The sequence below is a fragment of the Plectropomus leopardus genome, chromosome 23 (assembly GCF_008729295.1).
Source record: "Plectropomus leopardus isolate mb chromosome 23, YSFRI_Pleo_2.0, whole genome shotgun sequence".
Taxonomy (NCBI): domain Eukaryota; kingdom Metazoa; phylum Chordata; class Actinopteri; order Perciformes; family Serranidae; genus Plectropomus; species Plectropomus leopardus.
In genome coordinates this window covers 12,241,180-12,265,542 of record NC_056485.1, presented here as the reverse complement: position 1 = coordinate 12,265,542, position 24,363 = coordinate 12,241,180, and the positions used below count along the sequence as shown (strand labels likewise).

Genomic DNA, 24,363 nt, shown 5'->3' with positions numbered 1-24,363 from the left:
AAATGTTTTAAATGTGAAATAAGATTTTGTGCATGTTTTTTTTTATTTGTAAATACTGTCAGCATTAACTTACCCAGTAACATAAGCAATGTTGAGAAGATGGGTCCAACACCCATCTCGTCCCCCTTTTTTTCCTACAGATTCAGTAGGTATAGTCAGTTTCAGCAGCAGAATATTAGACAACATGTTTTAGTTTTTTATTTTTCCATGCGTCTTTTTTTAATAAACATTTCAAGTTTTCATGCATGGAAAGAGTTTGACATAAGATTGGCCTTGCAAACGCTGCATACGCTTATGAAAGGTGAGCTTTATTTGCCCTCTCATTGTGAAGTTGCAGTCCATCAGTCTTGTGTGTTTGATTAACAATTGCAAATTTTGCAAATCTTTACAGAATTCCAAAACAGGTCAATGAAGTTATTTTGACGATCTATTTGGTGCATTATTTGTATGTGAATCATGGAGACTTTGATATTGTTGACACTTTGAGCATATAACCATTGCACTGACCATTTGCGTTATTGTTGAGCCATGTTACCATTTGTTGTTACTGTTGTTTGCTTTATGTGTTAGCTTTTGTGTGTTGTTGCTGGTATGGTATGTTGCAAAGACAAGGGCAGAAAAGTCCTCTGCTAACAGCTTCATCTACAACTTTTTTGGATATACAGTATAGGAGAAATATTTATTTTGAAGGTCCAAAAACAAAACAACAAGAGAAAAAGTTATCTACCGTTTTTTTACAAAAACTTCTGGAAAGTGATATTTTAATATGTAATGGACTGAGAAAAAAAGAGGAGTTCAAATACTAAGATTACCTAATGTGAGAAATTAGGAAAAAGATAACAGTAAAATAATCTGGAAGAAATTAAATACTCATACAGGAAGTCCCAGTCTTTTTAGGATGGCAGTGTCAGTTGACTGTTGGTCGACCATTTTTGGTCCTGACTGACATATCTAACAGCTATAAGAGGGATTACAATTCAATTCAGCACAGACATTCTCAGAGAAGGAAGCCTACTGACTTACTGGTGATCCTCTAATTTTTCCTCTGGCGCCACCCTAAGGCTGACATATGTATCTTTGGAGTAAATTTCTTTACAATTCACTTGCCGAACTGCTAGTGTGGCTTTGGCCTCAGGGTCATGTTTGATGTGATTTCAAAGCAAAGGGAAAATGCATACTTGAACTGTTATGATTAGGTGTGGTCACCCTACACAACCTGAGCAGTGTGTTTAAAATCCTTTCTCAGTCAATTAATATTGTCTTTGCATAATGAAACACACAAAGTAAGAGAAGGCAGTGTGTGTGTAGAAGCCAATGTGACGTCTCCATTGCATGGTAACTGCAAGAATTTTAAATGCAAAAACTATATTAAAATTTAAGCTGTTATTGTTGATATATATCTGTAGTATAAGAAATTATTGAAAACTCTTGATGCTTTGTTTTGCAATTATTTAATGCTGTTTGGTGTGTGTATGTCAACAGCTGAGCCTGTGCTCCACAGATGACAGAGTTTCAGCAGCACACAGTCCAGCTCTCCGTTCTGTGCTTTGGGGGGAGCTGATGGTGAGACAGTGCTGATGAAATATCAAACATAATTATAATTATATATAGCACAAGCACAAACAAAGTGGCTGGACAAGTCATCATTATATATAATGCTTCCTCTCATATCTAATTTATACAGTATAGGTTTAATTCACCACCCCACCATCTGTGTTGCATGAGTTACAACTTTTGCATGGGAAGTGGCGGTAACCTCTTTTTAGATTCCATATTTTGCATATGCAAGGGTCATAAATGAGACTCCTGGACTCATCCTACTAACACACCTGTTGGGAATCACCTCATAACGTATCCCAGCTTGGCTTACGTCACATCTGGCTACAATCAGAAATCCCCGGCTTTCCCTTCACTTATTGTCAAATCGTTCTCTCCGTCTCAGAGGTACCTTCGTCCACAACTCGTGTGACTATTTATAAATGCTACTTGTGTATTTTTGTACCTCCGTGCCATGTGCTTGATTGTTCCCTGTACTCCACAAATCCTCTTTGCTAGCCTTCCTGCCTGCCCAACCCTGTCACCGAGAAATTGAATTTATATTACTTAATTGTTGTCAAAATTACATTGTGATAACAACCTAATAGCTGCATGGATTATGTTAGAGATAACTTTTCTTAACAGTTCTTTTAGTTAATAGTACATTACATGTATGTACTGTGCTGGAATTGAAGAGAGTGGGTTGGGATGGATGGCAAATATATTAAGTGTCATAGTTTTTGTTAAATGTTTAAAAAAGTATATAAAAAAAATTTAAACAATGCTGTAGTCATTACAATAGTGTATTGACAGTGTTCCAGTGGATCGTGTATTGCAAGACGATAGACTATTTTGGTGAAAACCAAATCATTTTATTGTATAAATGTGAGTAATAGGTTTAATCAATAAACAGGCAAGATCCTTGATCATAGCGGAGTTCATCTCATACACTATGATCAATGACTCATAGAACCAAATATTTCTAGTGGTGCTTAGAGCATTGAAATGTTTCTAGAGTTATTATCACTGTAGTTAATATGTTCTAAATAATCTACCCTACTGAGATTGAAAGTCACTGATTGTAAGTTAGCTGTAAGAAGCTGTAGTAAGTATTGTATGTTTTAGAAAATAATAAGTCAGGGTTTGATTGTCTGTACATATCTTCAGGGCTTTTAATGGAAGCATCTTCAGTATAATATGATAAATGTTTTTATCTGCTTTAGATGGTAAAGACTTAGTAATAGACAATTTTTGTATTCTGATCATCAATAAGATTGTATTTTTTACTTAAATTGTACAAACAATACAGACAAGCTCACAGAATACACATGAAAATATAAATACGTACACATAAGAACAGTGAATGGATTATCACAAAGGGCACTGTTTTCAATTTAAGTTACTGATTCCAAATAATATCATTGCGCAGTAAGTTAAAATTGTGTTTGTACAAGATTTCAGTACTTTTATTTTTAGCAATGAATTACAGTGATGAAGCCTTAAGTTGACTCCCTCATGGCTTCCTGGATAGACAAAAAGAGAATTAGGAAAACTACTAGTAAAGGTATGTGCTTGCAAGGTTGAATGAGTATGCCATTAAAATCAACCTTGATTATCGATGTATGTGGTCATCCCAACTTTGATTTGAATATGTGGCATGGGAGAACGTACTGGTTTTGTAATGGGTGTAAAGTCCTTCATCAGTATTATGAGTCTTTGTTTAATGGTATGTCACAGAAACATAACTGTTGCACTACTGCTGGCTTGTCAGTATCCATGACAGCAGCACAAGGATGGATGCAGTGATAACACTGATCTTGTGGCTTACTCCACTTGAGACTTCTGTAAATGAGAAGAAAAGGAAACAAGATATGGTTTCACAAAAAAACAAAAACAAATGTGTAATATTTTAAATTTCTCATGAGGTAGCATCCAATATTGCTTACGTGTGCCATCCACAGAAATGGAGTTGGTGTCAATGTTGAAGGCTGTGATGTTTGAAGCAGCATTTATCAAAACTGTTGCAATCTGAGTGTCATTAGGAACAGATGTGGCGACAAATCCAATCCCCAGGTTGTTGATGATTGATCCATTACTGCAAAAGGATTTTCCATAAAGTATTTTATTGACATGAATGTATGGCCAATACACTGGAGATTCTATTGCATTACATAAACACGTTACCTGAATGAAAACACCTCCAAGGAGCTGAATGATGTAAATGCTTGTTGATAGAAAGGTTGGAGCTGCAGAAATACAAGAAAATCATTTTATTTTTATCCTAGCAGTCTGTGTTTCTTCATTTATGCATTGACTTTTTAGTTATGCTACTTGCACTAACTAATAACACAATTCCAGTTTTCAATTTTTTTAATGATGTCCCCATAATGTATCCATTTTTTTTTTTTTTTTACTTTATGTCGAAAGATGATTTTTTCTTTGAAAACACCAGGAATGAAATGCCATCTTCCAGTTTCCATTCATTGTGAAACAGGACACAAGCTAATTTCTATTCGGGAGCAAGCACCACACTTAGATGTTAAGTTGGAAATATGTTTGCATGAGACAGGGCTACTTTGAAACTTGATGAATGAGGTTGAACATACAAATGAAAAAATGGCATATTGCTTAAATATAAACATATTGTAAAACATTTCCAACAATTAAGATGCATAGATTGCTTAAGCTTCACTCTAAGAGAGTGACTTACTGTTGACTGTATTAGTGTGGCTCGACTTGTAAACGCTGCAGATGATGGATTCAGCAAGTCAATTGTAAATGTTTCCCCAGCAGATCTGAAAGTCAGTAGCCTTGTTGTGACTGGCTCAGGCGTTGTAGCTGTAGATACTATAGTTGGGGCAGCTGTACTTGTTGCTGCACCAGTTGTAGTTAACGTTGGTGTAGCTGTAGTTGGAGCAATGGTACTTGCAGCAGTGGCTGTGGGGGCTGCTGTAGTTGGATTTGTTTCTGTAAGAACAAATATGGAATAATATGAATATGGAATATATACATATATATATATATGTATATGTATATATATATATATATATATAGATAGAGAGAGAGAGAGAGAGAGAGAGAGAGAGAGAGAGCGAGAGAGAGAGATGTGTATATATATATATATATATATATATATATATATATATATATATATATATATATATATATATATATATATATTTAACAGTTTACAGTTTAAAGGTCTGTTGTGTAGGATTTTGTGATATTTAGCAATGAGGCTCCAGAACTGAAACTTCAGAATGTCAAGCGTGTAAGATAGCTATGGTGGCTGATGTGAAAATGCAAATGGCCCTATCTAGAGCCACTGTTTAGCTTGTCCGTTCTGAGCTACTGTAGAGCAACTCTGTAAAGGAGGACCCTTTCCATATGTAGGTATGTTGCTTGTTTGTAATGAAAATAATGATCAGTTTTAGGATATCATTAACTACTGACAACATGGATATTATTTATCATTTCTGCCAATAGATGCCCCTAATCCTACCCACTGGACATTTCAGTAGCCTTACATGGTAACAACTGTGTATGCTTTTTGTTATCCCTGCAATTAGTCAGTAAGGGATCAGGAAAATAATCCATAATAACTTTGACAGTAAGGTCAGTAATAGTATTGGCAGCAAAAATGGATCATGTAAACCCAGTTCTTAATTGTAGTAAATTAGGGTAGTAATTTTCAGATGAAATTCTGGAGTATCTTAGAGATCCTCCCTAAACAGGTCATACTAAGCAGTTTAGTGTGGTTAACTAAAAATAGAAGTAAACACACACCCACTCACAGACAGATTAATGATAAATGACAATGGGTATATCGCCTTGCTCTAACAACCACTGGAGTCTAATGTAGGGGTAGTGTTTACTTACCAACTACTTGGACCGAGGTGGGATCAATGGTGAGGCTGAAGTTATTACTGGGGTTAGTGACAGCTTCTACTAAAGTGTTTGCAACAGTTTCACTTGTTGGAATTTCTTCAGATGAAGCTGTTTCACTGAACTGGACCCCCACCTCTGCCTCAGTATTAACAGCTCTTTCTCTGGCTGCAGCTGGCCTGCATCATATAAAAGCATAAAACTTAATCAAGTGATATTAAAATTGATAACTTATGCATGAATTAAAATGATTCCTTTTCATGTTTTTGTAAATATTAACTTAAAAATGGATATTATTACAATATTGATGACGACAACAAAGAAAGAATAGTGCAATATAATGTTACCTAAATGCTATGACAAAACTGCGGATGAAAAGCGCGCCAAATTGGGTCCTGTAGATGACATCATACTGTGGGAGGGAGGCAATAAGAAAGAATAAACAAATTATAAATACAATATTCTCAAAATGTAAGGAAAACTTAAAATTAAGTTAATACACAAGAAAAAATTCATGAGGAGTACTAACCACTGCTACAACTTGTGCCTCAAGATCCCTAAATTGTGAGCTGCTTGAATCAGTAAGTTCATCTTGGAATGTCACTTCCAAGACTGATTGGAGAACCACAACTGGTGGTGGAACTGTAGTAGGAGCTGCAGTAGTTGGTGGTAATGTAATGTTGTTACTGTCATTCCACCAGCTGTTGTTAATCCACCTGTTGAAGTTGATGCACCAGATGTTGGCCCTCCAGTTGTTAATGAAGTTGTTGTTGTTAACACATTGGTGGTAGATCCTACAGCTGTTGTTGAACCACCAGTTGTTGTTGGACCTTCCAGTGTTGTGGATTCACCTGTTGTTGTTGTTGTTGCAGGACCACCAGTTGTTGTAGAACCACCGGTTGTTGTTGAAACAACAGTTGTTATTGAAACACCAGTTGTTGTTGAACTGCCAGTTGTTGTAGAACCGCCAGTTGTTGTAGAGCCGCCAGTTGTTGTTGAACCGCCAGTTGTTGTAGAACCGCCAGTTGTTGTAGAACCGCCAATTGTTGAACCGCACCAGTTGTTGTAGAGCCAGCCGCCAGTTGTTGTTGAACCGCCAGTTGTTGTAGAGCCACCAGTTGTTGTTGAACCGCCAGTTGTTGTAGAACCACCAGTTGTGTAGAACCACCAGTTGTTGTAGAGAGCCAGCAGTTGTTGTAGAACCATCAGTTGTTGTTTGAAACACCAGTTGTTGTAGAGAGCGCCAGTTGTTGTTGAACCACCAGTTGTTGTAGAACCGCCAGTTGTTGTAGAGCCGCCAGTTGTTGTAGAGCCGCCAGTTGTTGTTGAACCGCCAGTTGTTGTAGAGCCACCAGTTGTTGTTGAACCGCCAGTTGTTGTAGAACCACCAGTTGTTGTGGAACCACCAGTTGTTGTAGAACCATCAGTTGTTGTTGAAACACCAGTTGTTGTAGAGCCAGCCAGTTGTTGTTGAACCGCCAGTTTGTTGTAGAACCGCCAGTTGTTGTAGAGCCGCCAGTTGTTGTTGAACCGCCAGTTGTTGTAGAGCTGCCAGTTGTTGTTGAACCGCCAGTTGTTGTAGAGCCGCCAGTTGTTGTAGAACCGCCAGTTGTTGTAGAGCCGCCAGTTGTTGTTGAACCGCCAGTTGTTGTAGAGCTGCCAGTTGTTGTTGAACCGCCAGTTGTTGTAGAGCCATCAGTTGTTGTTGAACCGCCAGTTGTTGTAGAGCTGCCAGTTGTTGTAGAGCTACCAGTTGTTGTAGAGCCGCCAGTTGTTGTTGAACCGCCAGTTTGTTGTAGAGCCGCCAGTTGTTGAACCGTCAGTTGTAGTAGAGCCGCCAGTTGTTGTTGAACCGCCAGTTGTTGTGGAACCACCAGTTGTTGTTGAACCATCAGTTGTTGTTGAAACACCAGTTGTTGTAGAACCACCAGTTGTTGTTGAAACACCAGTTGTTGTAGAACCATCAGTTGTTGTTGAACCACCAGTTGTTGTTGAAACATCAGTTGTTGTAGAGCCAGCAGTTGTTGAAGAGCCACCAGTTGTTGTAGAGCCACCAGTTGTTGTTGAACCACCAGTTGTTGTAGAACCACCAGTTGTTGTTGAAACACCAGTTGTTGTAGAACCGCCAGTTGTTGTAGAACCACCAGTTGTTGTAGAACCATCAGTTGTTGTTGAACCATCAGTTGTTGTGAAACACCAGTTGTTGTAGAACCACCAGTTGTTGTTGAAACACCAGTTGTTGTAGAACCACCAGTTGTTGTAGAACCACCAGTTGTTGAACCATCAGTTGTTGTTGAACCGCCAGTTGTTGTTGAAACACCAGTTGTTGTAGAACCAGCAGTTGTTGTTGAACCATCAGTTGTTGTTGAAACACCAGTTGTTGTAGAACCACCAGTTGTTGTTGAAAACCATCAGTTGTTGTAGAACCATCAGTTGTTGTTGAACCACCAGTTGTTGTTGAAACATCAGTTGTTGTAGACCAGCAGTTGTCGAAGAGCCACCAGTTGTCGTAGAACCACCAGTTGTTGTTGAACCACCAGTTGTTGTAGAACCACCAGTTGTTGTTGAAACACCAGTTGTTGTAGAACCGCCAGTTGTTGTAGAACCTCCAGTTGTTGTAGAACCATCAGTTGTTGTTGAACCATCAGTTGTTGTTGAAACACCAGTTGTTGTAGAACCACCAGTTGTTGTTGAAACACCAGTTGTTGTAGAACCACCAGTTGTTGAACCATCAGTTGTTGTTGAACCGCCAGTTGTTGTGGAGAACCACCAGTTGTTGTAGAACCAGCAGTTGTCGTAGAACCAGCAGTTGTCGTTGAACTGCCAGTAGTGTTGAGCCACCAGCTGTTGTAGAACCGCCAGTTGTTGTTGAAATACCACCAGTTGTCGTTGAACCGCCCGTTGTCGTTGAACCTCCAGTTGTCGTAGAACCACCAGTTGTCGTTGAACCGCCAGTTATCGTAGAACCTCCAGTTGTTGTTGAACCGCCAGTTGTTGTAGAACCACCATTTGTCGTTGAACCTCCAGTTGTTGTTGAACCACCAGTTGTTGTAGAACCGCCAGTTGTTGTAGAGCCGCCAGTTGTGGTTGAACCATCAGTTGTCGTAGAACCACCAGTTGTTGTAGAACCACCAGTTGTCGTAGAACCACCAGTTGTCGTTGAACCACCAGTTGTTGTTGAGCCGCCAGTTGTGTTGAACCATCAGTTGTTGTAGAACCACCAGTTGTCGTAGAACCACCAGTTGTCGTAGAACCACCAGTTGTCGTTGAACCACCAGTTGTTGTAGAACCGCCCGTTGTTGTTGAACCACCAGTTGTTGTAGAACCACCAGTTGTTGTCGAACCACCAGTTGTTGTAGAGCCATCCATTGTTGTTGAACCACCAGTTGTTGTCGAACCACCAGTTGTTGTAGAACCGCCCATTGTTGTTGAACCACCAGTTGTTGTAGAACCATCCGTTGTTGTTGTAACCACCTGTTGTTGTCGAACCACCCGTTGTTGTTGAACCACCAGTTGTTGTAGAACCATCCGTTGTTGTTGAACCACCAGTTGTTGTAGAACCACCAGTTGTTGTTGAACCACCAGTTGTTGTAGAACCACCAGTTGTTGTGGAACCACCCGTTGTTGTTGAACCACCAGTTGTTGTTGAACCACCAGTTGTTGTTGAACCACCAGTTGTTGTCGAACCACCAGTTGTTTTGAACCACCAGTTGTCGTCGAACCACCAGTTAGAACCGCCCGTTGTAGTGAACCACCAGTTGTTGTCGAACCACCATTTGTTGTAGAACCGCCCGTTGTTGTTGAACCACCAGTTGTTGTAGAACCATCCGTTGTTGTTGAACCACCAGTTGTTGTAGAACCACCAGTTGTTGTCGAACCACCAGTTGTTGTAGAACCGCCCGTTGTTGTTGAACCACCCGTTGTTGTCGAACCACCCGTTGTTGTTGAACCACCAGTTGTTGTAGAACCAGCTGAAGTTGTACCAACAGTTGTTGAAGTCATTGCAACAGTTGGTGTAGTAGCGAGCTCTGTGGCCACTATTTGTAAAGAACAGAAGGATGAATATGTTTAAAATAATATTCTGGAGTACTGTAAACACTTTTGCAGTTCTTGTTAACTTACCTATAGCTGTAAGAAAAATTGATATAATTGGTCCAAAACCCATTGTGTCTGCTCTTGAACCTGTAAAATTTGATAGTACAGTGATTACTCACAAAAGAGGTATTTAAACAGCTACCACATTAAGATTGTTTTGGGTTTTTTTCAGATGGCTGTTTTGGGCTTTCCGTTTTTTTTAACTGACAGAGAAGATGCAGACAGGAGGCTGGGTTCATCTACCCATTGTTAATGCCTTCATTCCTCAACATGTTCTTCTGAAGTTTAAAAGTTACTAAATCAGGGCGGAAACGGGTGTTTAAAAAGTCTTCAGATGTCTTCAGTTCACATTTACAAATAACAGGCCTTAAAAATATTGAGTTGTCATAAATTCAGACTGAATGGGTCTTAAATGTTTTTTAGCTACATCCCCACAAGAACTTCTGCTACAGGGAACATTTTAACAGGATGGAAACACTGTGATCTATATGCACAACAAAAACACTATTTTCACCGCCTCTGTGTATTTAGATCACAAAATGAATTTGCATCTTTAAACAAAGGCCTTCCTTGCCAGCCTGTTTGTGAGACAATTCAATTTAAACTGCTAGTAAAAAAAGTCTTGAATTAAAGTTGTTGTGCCATTAAACAAATCAAAGCCGAACTGAATTCAAATTGAGATGACATGTGTCTATTTGTATTCGCACTGTCGAACAGTGGTAGCACCTTTAGCACTTTTTTGTCATCACCACAAATATATTAGCACTGGTGCTGCTTACTGGAAATTTTGGGAGCACCAGCACAAAATTTAGGAGTACAACTTGCATCAGCATCCAGAGATATATTACATTTCCTTTCATTTAATTTAACAACTTTAACTTGACACTCAATGTGAATTTTTCTGATAGGTATTGCTTCACCTTGAGGAACAAAACAACCAAAAAATGCAGAAGCAGCTGTGACACACTATCAGTTTCATCGCTCAGTGTCAAGACAGATCTGAGACCTGTAATCTGTGCATTCCACCTACGTGATTTGACATTATGTTTATTGTCTTGAATCCAAATGAGGTTTCACCAAAAGTGACATAAAGTTATGATAAAATTGACAGCCAAACAATACAGTGAAAATATAAATAAATGAAAATTAGTTATAAAAAATGTTGCATTGTTTGATAAATTTGAAATAGAAAAGAATTAAAATAAATAGAATTAAAAGGAAATATTTCAGTGAATATAGTATTATCTAATATAATTATGGTACAGCCTTTTGGTTTTTAGTCCTCTTGAAACTTTAAAGCAATCTCAACGTGAAAATTAATTTACATTCTAAATTAAAGCATGTCTACTTAATGTCTTTTCTTTGGGTGAAACTGAGCATCGGTCATACATCCCTAATTAGGTCAAGTATTTAAAAATAGAAAACCAGCACATATATTTAAAGGATCAAGCTGTATAAAATGTTTTTACATGTGGATCAAATAAGGAGACTACTCTTAAACCACAAAAACTCCATTAGTTCCACTATTAAATCCTTAGCAGCAAACTGAGAGACCAGCAGACACTGAGCCCTGCTCTGAGGGACAAGCAGAGAGAGATCCTCCAACAACCAAGTCATCCTTGCATTTTTAATCAAAGTGATACAGTGAATGCAATTATATGTTAGCCTTACAGTAATGTAGTAAAGAACCATCTCACAAAATGTGTAGACAATACATGAAACACAATCAAAAACACATTATAGTGAAGCATAATTTACAGTTAAATAAAAGTACCTCTATACAGAAGAGACACACAAAAATGTACTTACCCCCAGAAATAGTCACAATTTTATGATAGAATTTTTTAGATTTGCATAATTTTAAAACTCATTAAGACACTCCTTATGTAGTCTGCCCTGGTGCACATCTCATGTGATGCCACCTGTTTGTTCAGGTCTTTTATATGTTGCTGCAAAGTGAAAGGTTGTGTGTTGCGACACAGGGCATGAAACGAAGGAAACAAAGGGGGAAAACTCTGCCCACATAGCTTCAGATTGATTGTCACAAGACAATCCTGAGCACTTATGTTTATGCATTCCTATCTAGTGAACTAACCGGATATCGTTATCTTATATCTTACACAGGTAGAGCTGCAAGGAAATTACTAATACATGCAGTATATGCACCCTTTATTGCCTGTGGATTTATATATTGTTTTGAAGATTGCTACATTTATCTAATTATTTTGACATGAATTATGTTAATTTTTACATTTTCAGTAAAAGCTGGAATTTCTGTGCTCATTCATAGTTCATTAAAAGTCCTGTTAAAAACATGATGGTGAAAGAACACAAAGCTTTCATAAAGGATTCCTGGAAGCCAACATCTGATCTGGCGCAGGACAGTTAGAACATATTGACATATAACAGTATTATATTTATAAGTCTGTTTTATGGCATAAATCTTACCCTAATAATCAGACGAGAGTTATGTGTAGCTTTTTTTGCATGAAGTCTAAAAGCAGATGGCATTTTGAAAGTGTAAAATACATCACATCAAACTCTTTTTTTAACAGGTCCACTGGCTTTTTAGTGTGATATATATGGGACTAAATTGGAACCACAAATGCACAAAGGCAGGTATGTTGGTCGTTGAGCCATTTTCATACTAAGCTCTCTACCTGTCCTGGATATAAACTCCACACAGAGACAAAACAAAGAAAAAAATAACAACATAATAACATGACAAAGTATGCCACGGCATTTATAGGCATGAATAAGTGGTTTATTTAAAGTGTAAATAATAGCAGTGTCCCAATTTAAAAAATAATAGTAAGAACACAGAAAGAAAAATAAGCACAAATTCTTCAGGTGTATAAGATCACAAAAGGTCACCAAGACATCAGAACTAAACAAAACCAGAAATGTAGGAAAACTCAGGTCACATCAAATCTAATAATTAAGTAACACAGACAAAGGCAAATCTCCTCTATGGTTAGTTTAGAACCATGGATAGCATTTTATATACAGAAAGAACAGAAGAATCAATAAATTTTCCAAGTCAACTAAGAAATCCCAGTGGGCCTCAAAAATATCACAACTCAATATAAAAGTAACAAACAAAAACAAACAAATTCAAATAAAATACATTTTAAAACAACCCAAAAAAATCTTTGTTTCAAGATTTTTTAGAAAAGTATTTCTAAAAGTAAGACGTTCTTTGAAAAGGACACAGACAGAAGAGATATGTGGGTGTAACTGGCCAAACCAGTACAGACTTGTAGAAAGAAACTCTATGGACATCTTTCAGTGCCTGCTTTACATTAACAGACATTGTTGTAACCATCCATCGCTAAGCTGAGTGATATATCTATTTGTGGCTGCACACTTTCTTCTTCACAGCCACTAGTTAAGCTACATAACAGTTGTCTGCACATAGTCAATGGCCAGCTAAGAAAACTAACATCCAGGGTGAGAAACTGATGGTAGGTCTAGGATCGTCAACAGTCAGATTTAGAATAAAAATTTCACTCCTTCAGTGTCTTATTCACACCTCTGGTAACGACGTTGAAATCTGTGAAATTGAAAGAAAAACATTATTAACTACAGCAAAGATCTTGAAATATTTAAAGGAATACTCCAACCACAAAATGACCATTTGTATATCAATCATTCCTGCCCTGTTACTTTGAATTCATATGGAAAGCTTTGTTTTTCTCACAAGCGTCCACGAAATATATTGATATATTGGAGACGAAGTTTAACAACAGCAAAACTAAATATCAAGACATCCATTTCTAAACTTAAGCAGTATAATCCAAGTGTCCTTTATCCAGACATTTACTCAGAACTTCTCAAACACATGCATTTTTGCTGAAACCTTACTATTTAAAACTGCACGAAAGTGAAACTTATCTATGCTCTCCTCAAAGCCAGACAACAGTTTTTGGTTGTTGGGTTTTTTTTAAGCAAAAACACGTGTTTGGGAGGTACTGAGCATATGACTTGATAAATGAGAAAGATTATACTGCGCAAGTTTTGTGAGAGTTTGTAAACAGATGTTTTGATATAGTTTTGCTGTTGTTAACTGTAGTCCCCAGTCAGTACCATTTTCTATAAGGGGATACAAGAAAAAGAAAGTTTTCTTCTTGAATTAAAGATTACACAGGATGACCAACTGATCAAATGGTCATTTTGTGGGTGATGTATTCATTTTAATACATCAACCTGTCAGTCCTAGCAGTTATGATTTGTATCTGTGGATGTATTGGGCAAAAATATGAAGCTCACTGCTTGAACAAAATTATTCCAATGGATATACAGTGTTTACATGAATGGCATAAAAATGACAGTGAATGAACAATTTTTCGTTTCTTGCCAAAAGTTAAATGAGGATTGATATGAATATTCCCATCCAATTTGCAAAAAGAAAAAGAGTGTGATTCCCGAAATGTCAAACTATTCTCTAAAATCATTTATAATTACCTCACTTTTGTTGTTCTGATCTGGCTTGAGTTGCACCTCAGAGTCAGTTTTGGCATTTGAAACTGGGTATGTGGTCCAGATCACAGTTGGGTAATCAAAGGCAAGGGGCCTTACAGCAGCAATTTTGGGGCTGTATTTAAAAAACACTGTTTTCCCCCTAGTTAAAGGAGAAGAACTAGGATCAATTTGCTGGTGTGTTGTTTTGGCTTTGGCAGGAGTAAGGGTTGATGCATTTAAGGAAAATGACAAAGGCTGAAGAGAACTCGAGCCTGTTGCAACATTTTCCATTGCTGTCACAGTTTTTTGAGAGTTGAAAGATGTGGTTTGAGACACAAGCGCAGGTGATGGCATATGGCTTGATGGCACAGTTGCAGGGGCAGCAGTTGACATGTTTATTGGTGCAGCAGTTAAAGAGCTGTTCGAATGTTTTCTGGCAGTATTAATTCCTGGACTTTGGGTAGGTGACCCATCTGTTGATACAGGCATCAAGGTTGTTTCCACACTTGTTCTTGGTTGCTGGGGAGTCTCTCTAAAAGCTGTCATGGATGCTTTAGATTGAGTTGGTTCCACTGTCGAAAGTGTTGGCATGTATGTCGACAAAGAGGTAGTCTCTGTTGCTGCTGGAGAAGGTAACCCGTTAGCTGTGGATTCAGTTGCCTTTAATGTTGTACCTTGTATTGCTGTTGTGACATCATCTGTTGTGTGTGTTGGCACAGATGTTTCTTCACTGTGTATCAGAGTTGTGTGAATTGCTTTTGTTGTTGGTGGAGCTTCTGTAGTTTCTGTTGATCTTTCTAGTGGTGTTTCCAAGGATGGCCTAGTTTGTGTCAGTGTTTTGGGTGATCCTGTGGTTGGCGAATATAGCACTTTTGTAGTTTCAGTGAACAAAGTTTGTGAAGATGCTTTTTGTAATTGAGTAGAGAGTGATTGCCGAGGTGTTGCTCTGTGAACTGTTGTTGATCTAGAGCTTTGTGTTGAAGCTGTAGGCAGTACTGTGGTTAATGTTGCTAAGATACGTGTTGCTGGCATTAATGAATCTGTTGTTGCATATGTTGAACGTTGTCGTGGAGTTGCTGACTCTGTGTTGACAGTTGTAATCTGTGTCATTCCTCTGACTGTTGTTTGCTTCACTGTAGTTTGTGGCAGTGTCATTACAGAAGAAGTGGTTTGTACTGGTGTTGCATTTGATTCGGTTGCAATGGTTACTGCATTGTCTTGTTCATTTGTTGTCGAAGCAACAGCATTTATGGATGTGAATCTTTTTTTTTTAGGTTTTGGTTGTGTTGCTATTGTAGATGATATGGATTGAGTTGCTTGTGTTGTGGATGCTGTAGTCAAAGGCACTGCCATCTGTGTAGATGTAATTTGTGTTGGTCTTTGTGTTGGTGAAACCATTAATGGTGTAGTTTGTGTTGATGGTGGCGGTTCTGTTGTGAGGGGAACAGATAGTGTCAGAAGGATTGTAGACACAGTTTGTGTTGTGGCTGTTGGCATAGACGGTGTAGATTGTGTTGCAGTAGTCATTGATCCAATATGTGTTGATGTGCTGTGAATTGCTGTTGATTCAGCAGTGTGTTGTGCAGCTGTGGGTTGTTTTGTTGTTAAAAATGTTGTTTGTGAAGTCAGTGGTTTGGTTGTTACAGATGGGGTTGCTGATTGTGTGGTTACAGTTGATGGAATAGACTGTGTTGAAGCGGTTGTAGCCACAGTTTGTGTTGTGAATTCTGTTCTCATTGATGGTGTAGTATGTGTTGCTGTTGTTGCAGATGACGCAGCCTCTGCTGAGGTTGCCGATTGTGTGGCTACAACTGTAGTCTGGGTTGGTCTTTGTGTTAGTGAAACCACAGATGCTTTATTTTGTGATGGTGTTGTTGGTGATTCTATTCCAAGTAAAGGAGTTTGTGTCGCTATTGTTGTGGAAACCGTTTGTGTTGCTAATGGTGTTTCCGTGGATGGTGTAGTTTGTGTTGTAGCCACTGATCCACCATGTGTTGATATGTTGTTAATTGTTGTTGATTCAGCAGTTTGTTTTGCAGATGTGGTTTGTTTTGTTGTCAGTGATGCTGATCTTGGTGTATGTGAAGTCATTGATTCTGTTGTTACAGATGGTGCAGCTTGTGCTGAAGTTACTAATTGTGTGGTTACAGCTGTGGTTTGTGTTAGTCTTTGAGCTGTTGAAACCACAGATGGTGTACTTTGTGTTGGTGTTGATGATGATTCTGTAGTGGATGGAATAGACTGTGTCAGTGCGGTTGTGGAAACAGTTTGTGTTGTGACTGTTGTTCTTATAGATTGTGTAGTTTGTGTTGTAGTCGTTGATCCTATTGATTTAGCAGTAGGTTTGGCAGCTGTGGGCTGTTCTGTTGTCAATGACGCTGGTGTCAATGTTTGTGAAGTGGCTGATTCTGTTGTTGCAGTTGTTGATGATTCTATTGTAGATGGAGCAGACTGTGTCAGTGCAGGTGTGGACGGAGTTTTTGTTGTAAATGCTGTTGGCATAGATGATGTAGTTTGTATTGTTGTAGTCATTGCTGTGGGTTGTTTTGTTGTTAATGATGGTGATGTTTGTGAAGTTACTGATTTTGTTGTTACAGATGGTGACGCCTCCACTGAAGTTGCTAATTGTGTGGTTTCAACTGTAATCTGTGTTGGTCTTTGTGTTTTTGTAATTCTGGACAAATTTGGTAATGTGAATGATGTTGGCATAGATGATGTAGTTTGTGTTGTTGCAGTCATTGATCCACTATGTGTTGATGTGCTGTGAATTGCTGTTGATTCAGTCATTTGCTTTGCAGTTTGTTCTGTTGTTAATAATACCAATGTTTGTGAAGGCATAGCCTCTGCTGATTGTGTGGTTACAACTGTATTTTGTGATGATGATTTTACTGTGAGTGGATTAGATGGTGTTGCTGTTGTTGAAACAGTTTGTTTTGTGAATTCTGTTTCCCTAGATTGTGCAGTTTGTGGTGTTGTAGTTACTGGTCCACTTTGTGTTGTTGTTGTTGTAGCTGATCCACTATCCACCACTTTTGTTGTGCTGGTAATTGCTTTTGACTCTGTTGTTTGTTTTGCAGATGTGGGCTGCTCCGTTGTTAATAATGCTGATGTTAATGTCTCTGAAATCACTGATATGATTGTTACGGATGGTGCAGCCTCTGCTGAAGTTATTGATTGTGTGGTTACAACTGTAATAGGGGTTAGTCTTTGTGTTAGTGAAACGTGTGATGCAGTACTTTTGGTTGGTGTTGTTGATGATTCTACTGTGGGTGGAATAGATTGTGTTGGTACGTATGAGGAAACATGTTGTGTTGTGGCTGTTGTTGGCATAGGTGGTGTAGTTTGTGTTACTGTAGTCAATGATCCACTGTGTGTTGATCTGCTTTTAATGGCTGTTGATTCAGCAGTTTGTTTTGCAGATGTAGGTTTTGTTATTAATGATGCGGATGTTTGTGAAGTCACTTTTTCTGTTAGTACAGATGCTGTACTTTGTGTTGGTTGTGTGGTCACAGCTGTAATTTTTGTTGGTCTTTGTATTGGTGAAACCATGGATATTGTACTTTTAGATGACTTTGCTATTGATTGTGTTGTTGTCTTTGTTGTTGTGAACACTTTTTCCAACGATCCTCTAGTTTGTAATGTAAATGCTGTTTCTGTTGATGGTATAGTTTTTGTTGTAATCACTGAACCATTATGCGTTGCTGTGCTGGGAAATGCTCTAGATTCAGCTGTTGGTTTTGTGGTTGTGAGTTGTTCTGTTATTAATGATGCTGATGTTGACAAAGTCACTGATTTGGTTTTGACTGATGGTGAGCCTTCTGCTAAAGTTGCTGGTTGTGTAGCTATAACTGTAATTTGTGTTGGTGTTGATGGTACTATTGTGAGTCGAATAGATTGTGTTGGTGTAGTTGTTGGCGTTGTTTTCAAAGATCCTCCAGTTTGTGTTGTCAATTCAGTTTCCATAAATGGTGATTTTGTTGTAGTCACTGATTCAGTTCGTGTTGATGTGCTGTGAATTCCTGTTAATTCAGTAGTATGTTTGGCAGCTGTGAGTTGTTGTGTTGTTAGTGATGCTGATGTTTGTGATACGGCTGATTCTGTTACAGATGCTGTATTTTGTGCTGATTGTGTGCTTATAACTGTAATTTGTCTTGGTCTTTGTGTCAGTGAAACCATAAATGGTGTAATTTGTGTTGCTGTTGATGACTGTGTTGTGGACACACTTTGTGTTGTGACTGTTGTTTTCAGAGATGGTGTAGACTGTGACATTGTAATCATTGATCCACTATGTGCTGATGTGCTGTGAATTGCTGTTGATTCAGCAGTTTGTTTTGCAGATGTAGTTTGTTCTGTTGTTAATGACGCTGATGTTGATCTTGGCAAAGACACTGATTTGTTTATTGTAGATCGCACAACCTCTGTTGAGGTCTCTGATTGTGTGGATACAGCTGTGGTTTGTGTTGGTCTTTGAGTTGGTGAAACCACGGATTCTGTACTTTGTGTTGGTGTGGTTGATGTTTCTGTTGTCGGCAGAACAGATTGTGTCAATGCTGTTGTGGACATTCTTTGTGTTGTGAATGTTTTTGGCATGGATGGTGTAGTTTGTGATGCAGTAGTCACTGACGAACTATTTGTAGATATGCTGTTAATGGCTGTGGACTCAGCAGTTTGTTTTGCAGATGTGGGTTGTTCTGTTGTTAATAATACCGATGTTGATGTTTGTGTAGTTACTGGTTTGTCTGTTATGGATGGCACAACCTCTGCTGAAGTTGCTGACTGTGTGGTTACAACTGTAATCTGTGGTGGTCTTTGTGTTGGTGAAACTATGGATGTTGTACTTTGTCTTGGTGTTGTTGATGTTTCTATTGTGGGTGTTATAGATTGTGCCAGTGCAATTGTGGAAGCAGTGTGTGTTGTGACTGTTGTTGCCATAGATTTAGTCATGTGTGTTGTATCTAATTCATTTTGTGTTGATGTGCTGTGAATTGCTGTTGATTTAGTAGTTTGTTTTGCAGATATGGGTTGTTCTGTTGTTAATGACGCTGGTGTTGTTGTTTGTGAAGTCACTGATTCAGGTGTGGCATTTTGGGCAGCTTCTGTTGTTAAATGTGTGGTTGCAACTGTAATCTGAGTTGGTCTTTGTGGTGTGGAAACCATAGATGCTGCATTTTGTGTTAGTGTTGATGATTCTATTGTGGACAGGACAGATCGTGTTGGTGTTTTTGTGGACACACTTTGTGTTGTGAATGTTGCTTCCATAGATTGCGTAGTCTGTGTTGTAGTCACTGATCCACTATGTGTTGATGTACTGTTAATCACTGCAGATACAGCAGTTCGTTTTGCAGATGTGGTTTGTTCTGTTGTTAGTGATGCAGATGTTGATGTTTGTAAATTCATTGATTTGGTTGTTAAAGTTTGCGCTGCCTGTAATGAAGTTAATGACTGTGTGGTTACACATGTTTGCATTGGTCTTTGTGTGGGAGATTCTGTTGTTACAGATGCTGTACTTTGTGCTGACTGTGTGGTGACAGCTGTAATCTGAGTTGGTCTTTGTGTTGCGGAAACCACAGATGCTGTACTTTCTATAGGTGTACTTGACGATTCTATTGTGAGTGGATTAGACTGAGTTTGTGTAAGCTGTGCTGTTGTAGTTACTGTCAGTTCAGTGGTGTGTTTTGCAGATGTGGTTTGTTCTGTTTGTAATGATACTGATGTTGTTTGTGAAGTCACTGGTTTGGTTGTTACAGATGGGGTTGCTGACTGTGTGGTTATAACCGTGGTCTGTGCTGGTGTTGCTGATGATTCTATAGTTGATGGAACAGATTGTGTTGAAGCTGTTGTGGACACAGTTTGTGTTGTGAATTCTGTTCCCACAGATGGTGTAGTGTATGTTGTAGCTACTCCACTAAAGGCTGATGTGCTCTGAATCACTGTTGATTCAGCTTCAGTTTGTTTTGCAGATGTGGGTTCTGTTTTTAATGATGCCAATGTTTGTGAAGTCACTGATTTGGCTGTTACAGATGTAACACTTTCTGCTGAAGCTGCTGATTGTGTGGTTACAATTGAAGTTTGTATGGTTTTTGTTGACGATGGTGGAAGAGATTGTAATGGTGTAGTGAGCACTGTTTCCACAGACTCTCTAGTACGACTTATTAATTCTCTTGCCATAGATAGTGTTGTTGCAGTCACTGAGTCGCTGTGTGTTGGTTTTGTGCTGTGAGTTGCTGTGGATTCTGCAGTGTGTTTTGCAACTGGTGAAAGTTCTGTTGTTAATAATGCTGGTGTGGATGTTTGTGTTGTCACTGATTCTGTTGTTACTGGCGCTGTACCTTGTTTTGATTGTGTGGTTACAGCTGTAATTTGTGTTGATCTTTGTGTTGGTGAAACCACAAATGGTGTAGTTTCTGTTGATGTTGGTGATTCTGTTGTGGATGAAACAGATTGTATTGGCGTAGGTTTGGACAGAGTTTGTGTTTTGAATGCTGTTGGCATAAAGGGTGTAGTTTGTATTGTTGTCATTGCTGTGGGTTGATTTGTTGTAAATGATGATGATGCTGATGATGATGATGCTGATAATGATGTTTGCGAAGTCACTGATTCGGTCATTAAAGATGACAAAGCTTCTGTTGGAGTTAAAATTTGTGTGGTTACAACTGTAATTTGTGTTGGTGTTTCTGATGTCTTTATTGTGGGTGGAATAGATTGTGTTGGTGCGTTTTTCGATACAGTTTGTGTTTTGACAGCTGTTTCTATAGATTGTGTAGTTTGTGTTGTAACTAATCCACTAAGTGCTGATGTTCCAGAAGTCATTGATTTGATTGTTACATATGGGGCAGCTTCTGCAGAGGTAGCCAATTGTGTTGTTGCAACTGTAATTTGTGTTGGTCTTTGTAGTGGAGGAACCTCAGCTGGTGTACTTTGTGTTGGTGTAGTTGATGATTCTGTAGTGAGTGGAATTGATTGTGTTAGTGCTGTTGTGGAAACAGTTTGTGTTGTGACTGTTGTGCCTATAGATTGTGTAGTTTGAGGTGTTGCAGTCATTGATCCACTATCTGTTGATGTGCTGTGACTTGCTGTTGATTCCGCTGCAGATGTGAGTTGTTCTGTTTTTAGTGATGCTAATGTTGTTGTTTGTGATGTGGATGGTCCTGTTGTTAGAGATGGTGTGGCTTCTGCTGAAGTTGCTGAAAGTTTGGTTGAAACTCTAATTTGTGTTGGTCTTTGTGACGTGGTTGATTCTGTTGTTCCAGCCGCTGTGTTTTGTGCTGATCGTGTAGTTACAAAAGTAATTTGTGTTGTATTTTGTGGTGATAAAACCACAGTTTTTGTATTTTGCGTTTGTGTTGTTGATAATTCTGTAGTGAGTGGAATCGATTGTGTTCGCGTTCTGACTGTTGTAGATTGTGTTGTTGTAGTCATTGATCCACTGTCTGTTGATGTGTTGGGAATTGCTGTTGATTCAACTGTTTGTTTTGCAGATGTGGGTTGTTCTATTGTTAATGATGCTGATGTTGTTTGTGAAGTCATCGATTCGGCTGTAACAGAGGGCACAGCTTCTGCTAAATTTGTTGATTTTTTGTTTATAACTGTAATTTGTGTTGGAGTTGCTGGTGCTTGTATTGTGAGCGAAACAGACTGTGTCGGTATAGTTGTGGAAACAGTTTGCGCTGTAAATGCTGTTGACATAGATGGTGTGGTTTGTGTTGTTGTAGTCACTGATCCACTAAGTGTTGAAGTGTTGTAAATCCCTGTTGATTCAGCAGTGTGTTTTGTGGTTTGTTCTGTTGTTAATAATGCTGATGTTTGTAAAGTCACTGATTTGGGTGTTACAGATGGCGCAGCTGGGGTATCTTCTGTTATATTGGATATTGAAGGGTCTGGTAGCGTGGTGAATTCTTTTTCCATATTTGTTGTTGTTGGTCCTGCACTTTGTGTTTCAGCTGTTGGTGGTAGTATTGTTGAGTCTGATGTTGATGTTTGTGATTTAACCAATTCTGTCACCACAGGTCCTGTACTTTGTGCCAGAGCCATTGATCGTGTTGTTATGGCTCTGATTGGCGTTGTTGTTGTTCCTGTTCTTCTACTTTCTGTTGGTGTGGTGGTGAATCCTGCTGCCACTGATTGTGTATTTCGTTTTGAGACAGCAGATGTTGTCAAGGATGTTGTTCTTCTTAAGAGGGTTGTGTCAGAATTTGTTGCAGTTGATGCCCTTTGTGTTTCAGCAGACTGTAGAATTTGTGATGGTGTTGCAGATTCTGTTACTGTTGGTGAATAAACCTCAGCTGGCACTGTGGTATTACTTGTAGTTTGCATAATTTCTGGAGATGTTGCTTTGGATATTGTTGCCACAGGTTCTGTAGTTGTGGTGGACGTCACAGGTTCTGGAATATCAGTCGATGCTGATGTGGCATATGCTTTTGTCTGTGTTGGTGTTGTAGTGTATGTTGTGGTAGAGAGGAGAGTGTGAGCTGGTGTTGTGGCTGCTGTTGTTGCTACAGATGGCAAACTCTCTGTTGGAGCTGGGACTATAATTAAAGATACTATGTTTTGTCTGACTGTTGAAATTGATTCTGTTGCACGTTTGGTAGTGGATTGAGATGGTGTTGCAGCTGTGGTTTCCATTATTACATTATTTGACTGGTCTGTCAAAGGTGCTGTGTGTGTTATTGTCATGGAGTGCATTGTGGCTCTTTGTGATGATGACGATTTGATAGTTTGTTTTTCCACAGTTGATGTTGTTTGTGCTGATGTTCGAACAGACATAGTAGTCATTGATACAGTATTTAGTATTGTAGCCCCAACTGTTTTGCTTCGTGTTGTTTCAGATGTTTCCGGTTGTGTTAAAGTTTTAGTGGATTCAGTCGCTGCAGATGTTTTGGTTGGTAATGTGTTTTTCTTATATCTGGTAGTTTCTGTTGTTTTTGAAGTTGATGGGGATGTGGATCCTACTGTCATAGCAGGAGTAGCTTGTTTTGGAGCTGATGTTTCATTCATTGTAGGTACATCCTTTTCATTTGATGCAGCAGTTGATGCTCTGAGGTTTGAGGTTGATGTGGTATTTACATTGGCTGTACTTGTGGCTTTCTTTGAAGTAGTGGATTCAGATGTTACTGCTGTTGCAGATGCGATCAAAGTTGAATTTATGACTGTCAACTCAATCACAGCCGATGAATTCAGTGATGTGACCATTTCAGAGGCATTGTCAGATTTGTCTAAAGTTACATTTGGCTCCTTTGTCTCTGTTTTGTCCTGGAATTTGCCTGTAGATGTTATCATTAAATCAGTTTGTGATAATTGTGGAATGCTGTCTGGTATGTTGTGATCTGTGACATCTGAGGAGTTAGGTGTGTCTGAAATGGCATTAACAACCATGTTAGTGGGCATGTTAACAACGTGTGTATTGTCCAGGGGTGTGGCTCTGGAAGATTCATGCACTGTTACTGAAGTGGTATTAGTTGATAACACTGCATCCATCCCAGTTGAATTTGGTAAAGGTGAGCTAAACTCTGGCTTTGTCCAAGACTTGCTTGGTGGAGCTGTGGTCAAGGCCGAAAAAATTTGTGTGGAGTCTGCGTGAATCTGTGTTGCAGTCATTGTTTCTGTTGAGGAATTCCTCAGTCCTGACATAGTCTGCATCAATGTGGAAGAGTCAGACCCAACAGAAGACACATTTTTATCTCCATTCATTGCAAATGTACTGGTGTTTTCCACCAGTGATTTTGAAGATAGTTGACTTGTGGTCATATCAGGTGACAGACTGGTTTGGTCAGGATGATGGAGAGGAGTCACATGAGAACTGTGAGAAACAGAATTACCAGTGCTTTCATTCGCAGCAATTATGTTTTGACTTGGACTCTCCTCTACTGAAGTTGCATTTAATTTCTCCGTCATTTCTGATGGTTGTCTTTCGACTGTTTCCTTCGTATTCTGGGACCTAGATGTTTTTACCCCAGTTGCAATAAATTCATTTGACTCTATGGGTTGAATTGTTGACGTCCCTATTTGGGGGGAAGGGAAATGTGTCCTGTTGAATGGCTCAGATGTTGAGTGTTTATTGACCTCTGGTACTGAAGTGGTCAAAGCATTTGTTGAATTAATTGCAAGAATCTCAGTGGCCAAGAGGTGAAGAGGGCAGAGAACTGTGTGGAGGAAAAGGCAAAATGTTTCATATTAATCAATCTTCCACAACAGGTTTTGAATGTTAAACACTAGCAGCAAATAACATTAACCCATTGGCAACTGAAAATCAATTTTTGCTGACAAATCAGTCCATAGTATTTCCTGGTAGAAAAAACTTATATATATATATAATACAATACATTTTGCTGCGGACCCCATACAAAGTAGTACATTGCTTAGTTTCTGTGCTGGTAGATTTGGTTTGTA

The 24,363-nt window shown here is 38.8% G+C and overlaps 1 protein-coding gene and 1 long non-coding RNA gene across 2 annotated transcripts; both read right to left on the bottom strand.

Moving 5' to 3' along the window:
- Positions 1-5,415: 5,415 nt before the first annotated feature.
- On the bottom strand, positions 5,416-6,091 carry LOC121961823. The gene is made up of 3 exons (XR_006107084.1): positions 5,951-6,091; positions 5,769-5,833; positions 5,416-5,600 (listed from the first exon to the last, which is right to left on the bottom strand). It is a non-coding gene; the product is annotated as an uncharacterized LOC121961823 (long non-coding RNA).
- A 6,167-nt stretch (positions 6,092-12,258) lies between these two features.
- LOC121961983 (mucin-2-like) lies at positions 12,259-24,113 on the bottom strand. The gene is made up of 3 exons (XM_042512139.1): positions 17,630-24,113; positions 13,981-17,569; positions 12,259-13,069 (listed from the first exon to the last, which is right to left on the bottom strand). Exons 1-3 carry the CDS (start codon positions 23,866-23,868, stop codon positions 13,043-13,045), a joined length of 9,855 nt encoding a protein of 3,284 aa, XP_042368073.1. The 5' UTR covers positions 23,869-24,113; the 3' UTR covers positions 12,259-13,042.
- Positions 24,114-24,363: the final 250 nt, after the last annotated feature.

Bases quoted from the DNA above. Each gene is read 5' to 3' on its own strand.
- LOC121961983 (XM_042512139.1), bottom strand. From the start codon at position 23,868: ATGACGGAGAAATTAAATGCAACTTCAGTAGAGGAGAGTCCAAGTCAA. The intron at 17,570-17,629 runs AACAGCATTTAC...AACAACAAAGAC, and splicing joins AAAACTATACCATCAACAGA to AACAACACAATCAATAGCAA. The intron at 13,070-13,980 runs GTAATTATAAAT...TCAATTTCACAG, and splicing joins ATCAGAACAACAAAAGTGAG to ATTTCAACGTCGTTACCAGA.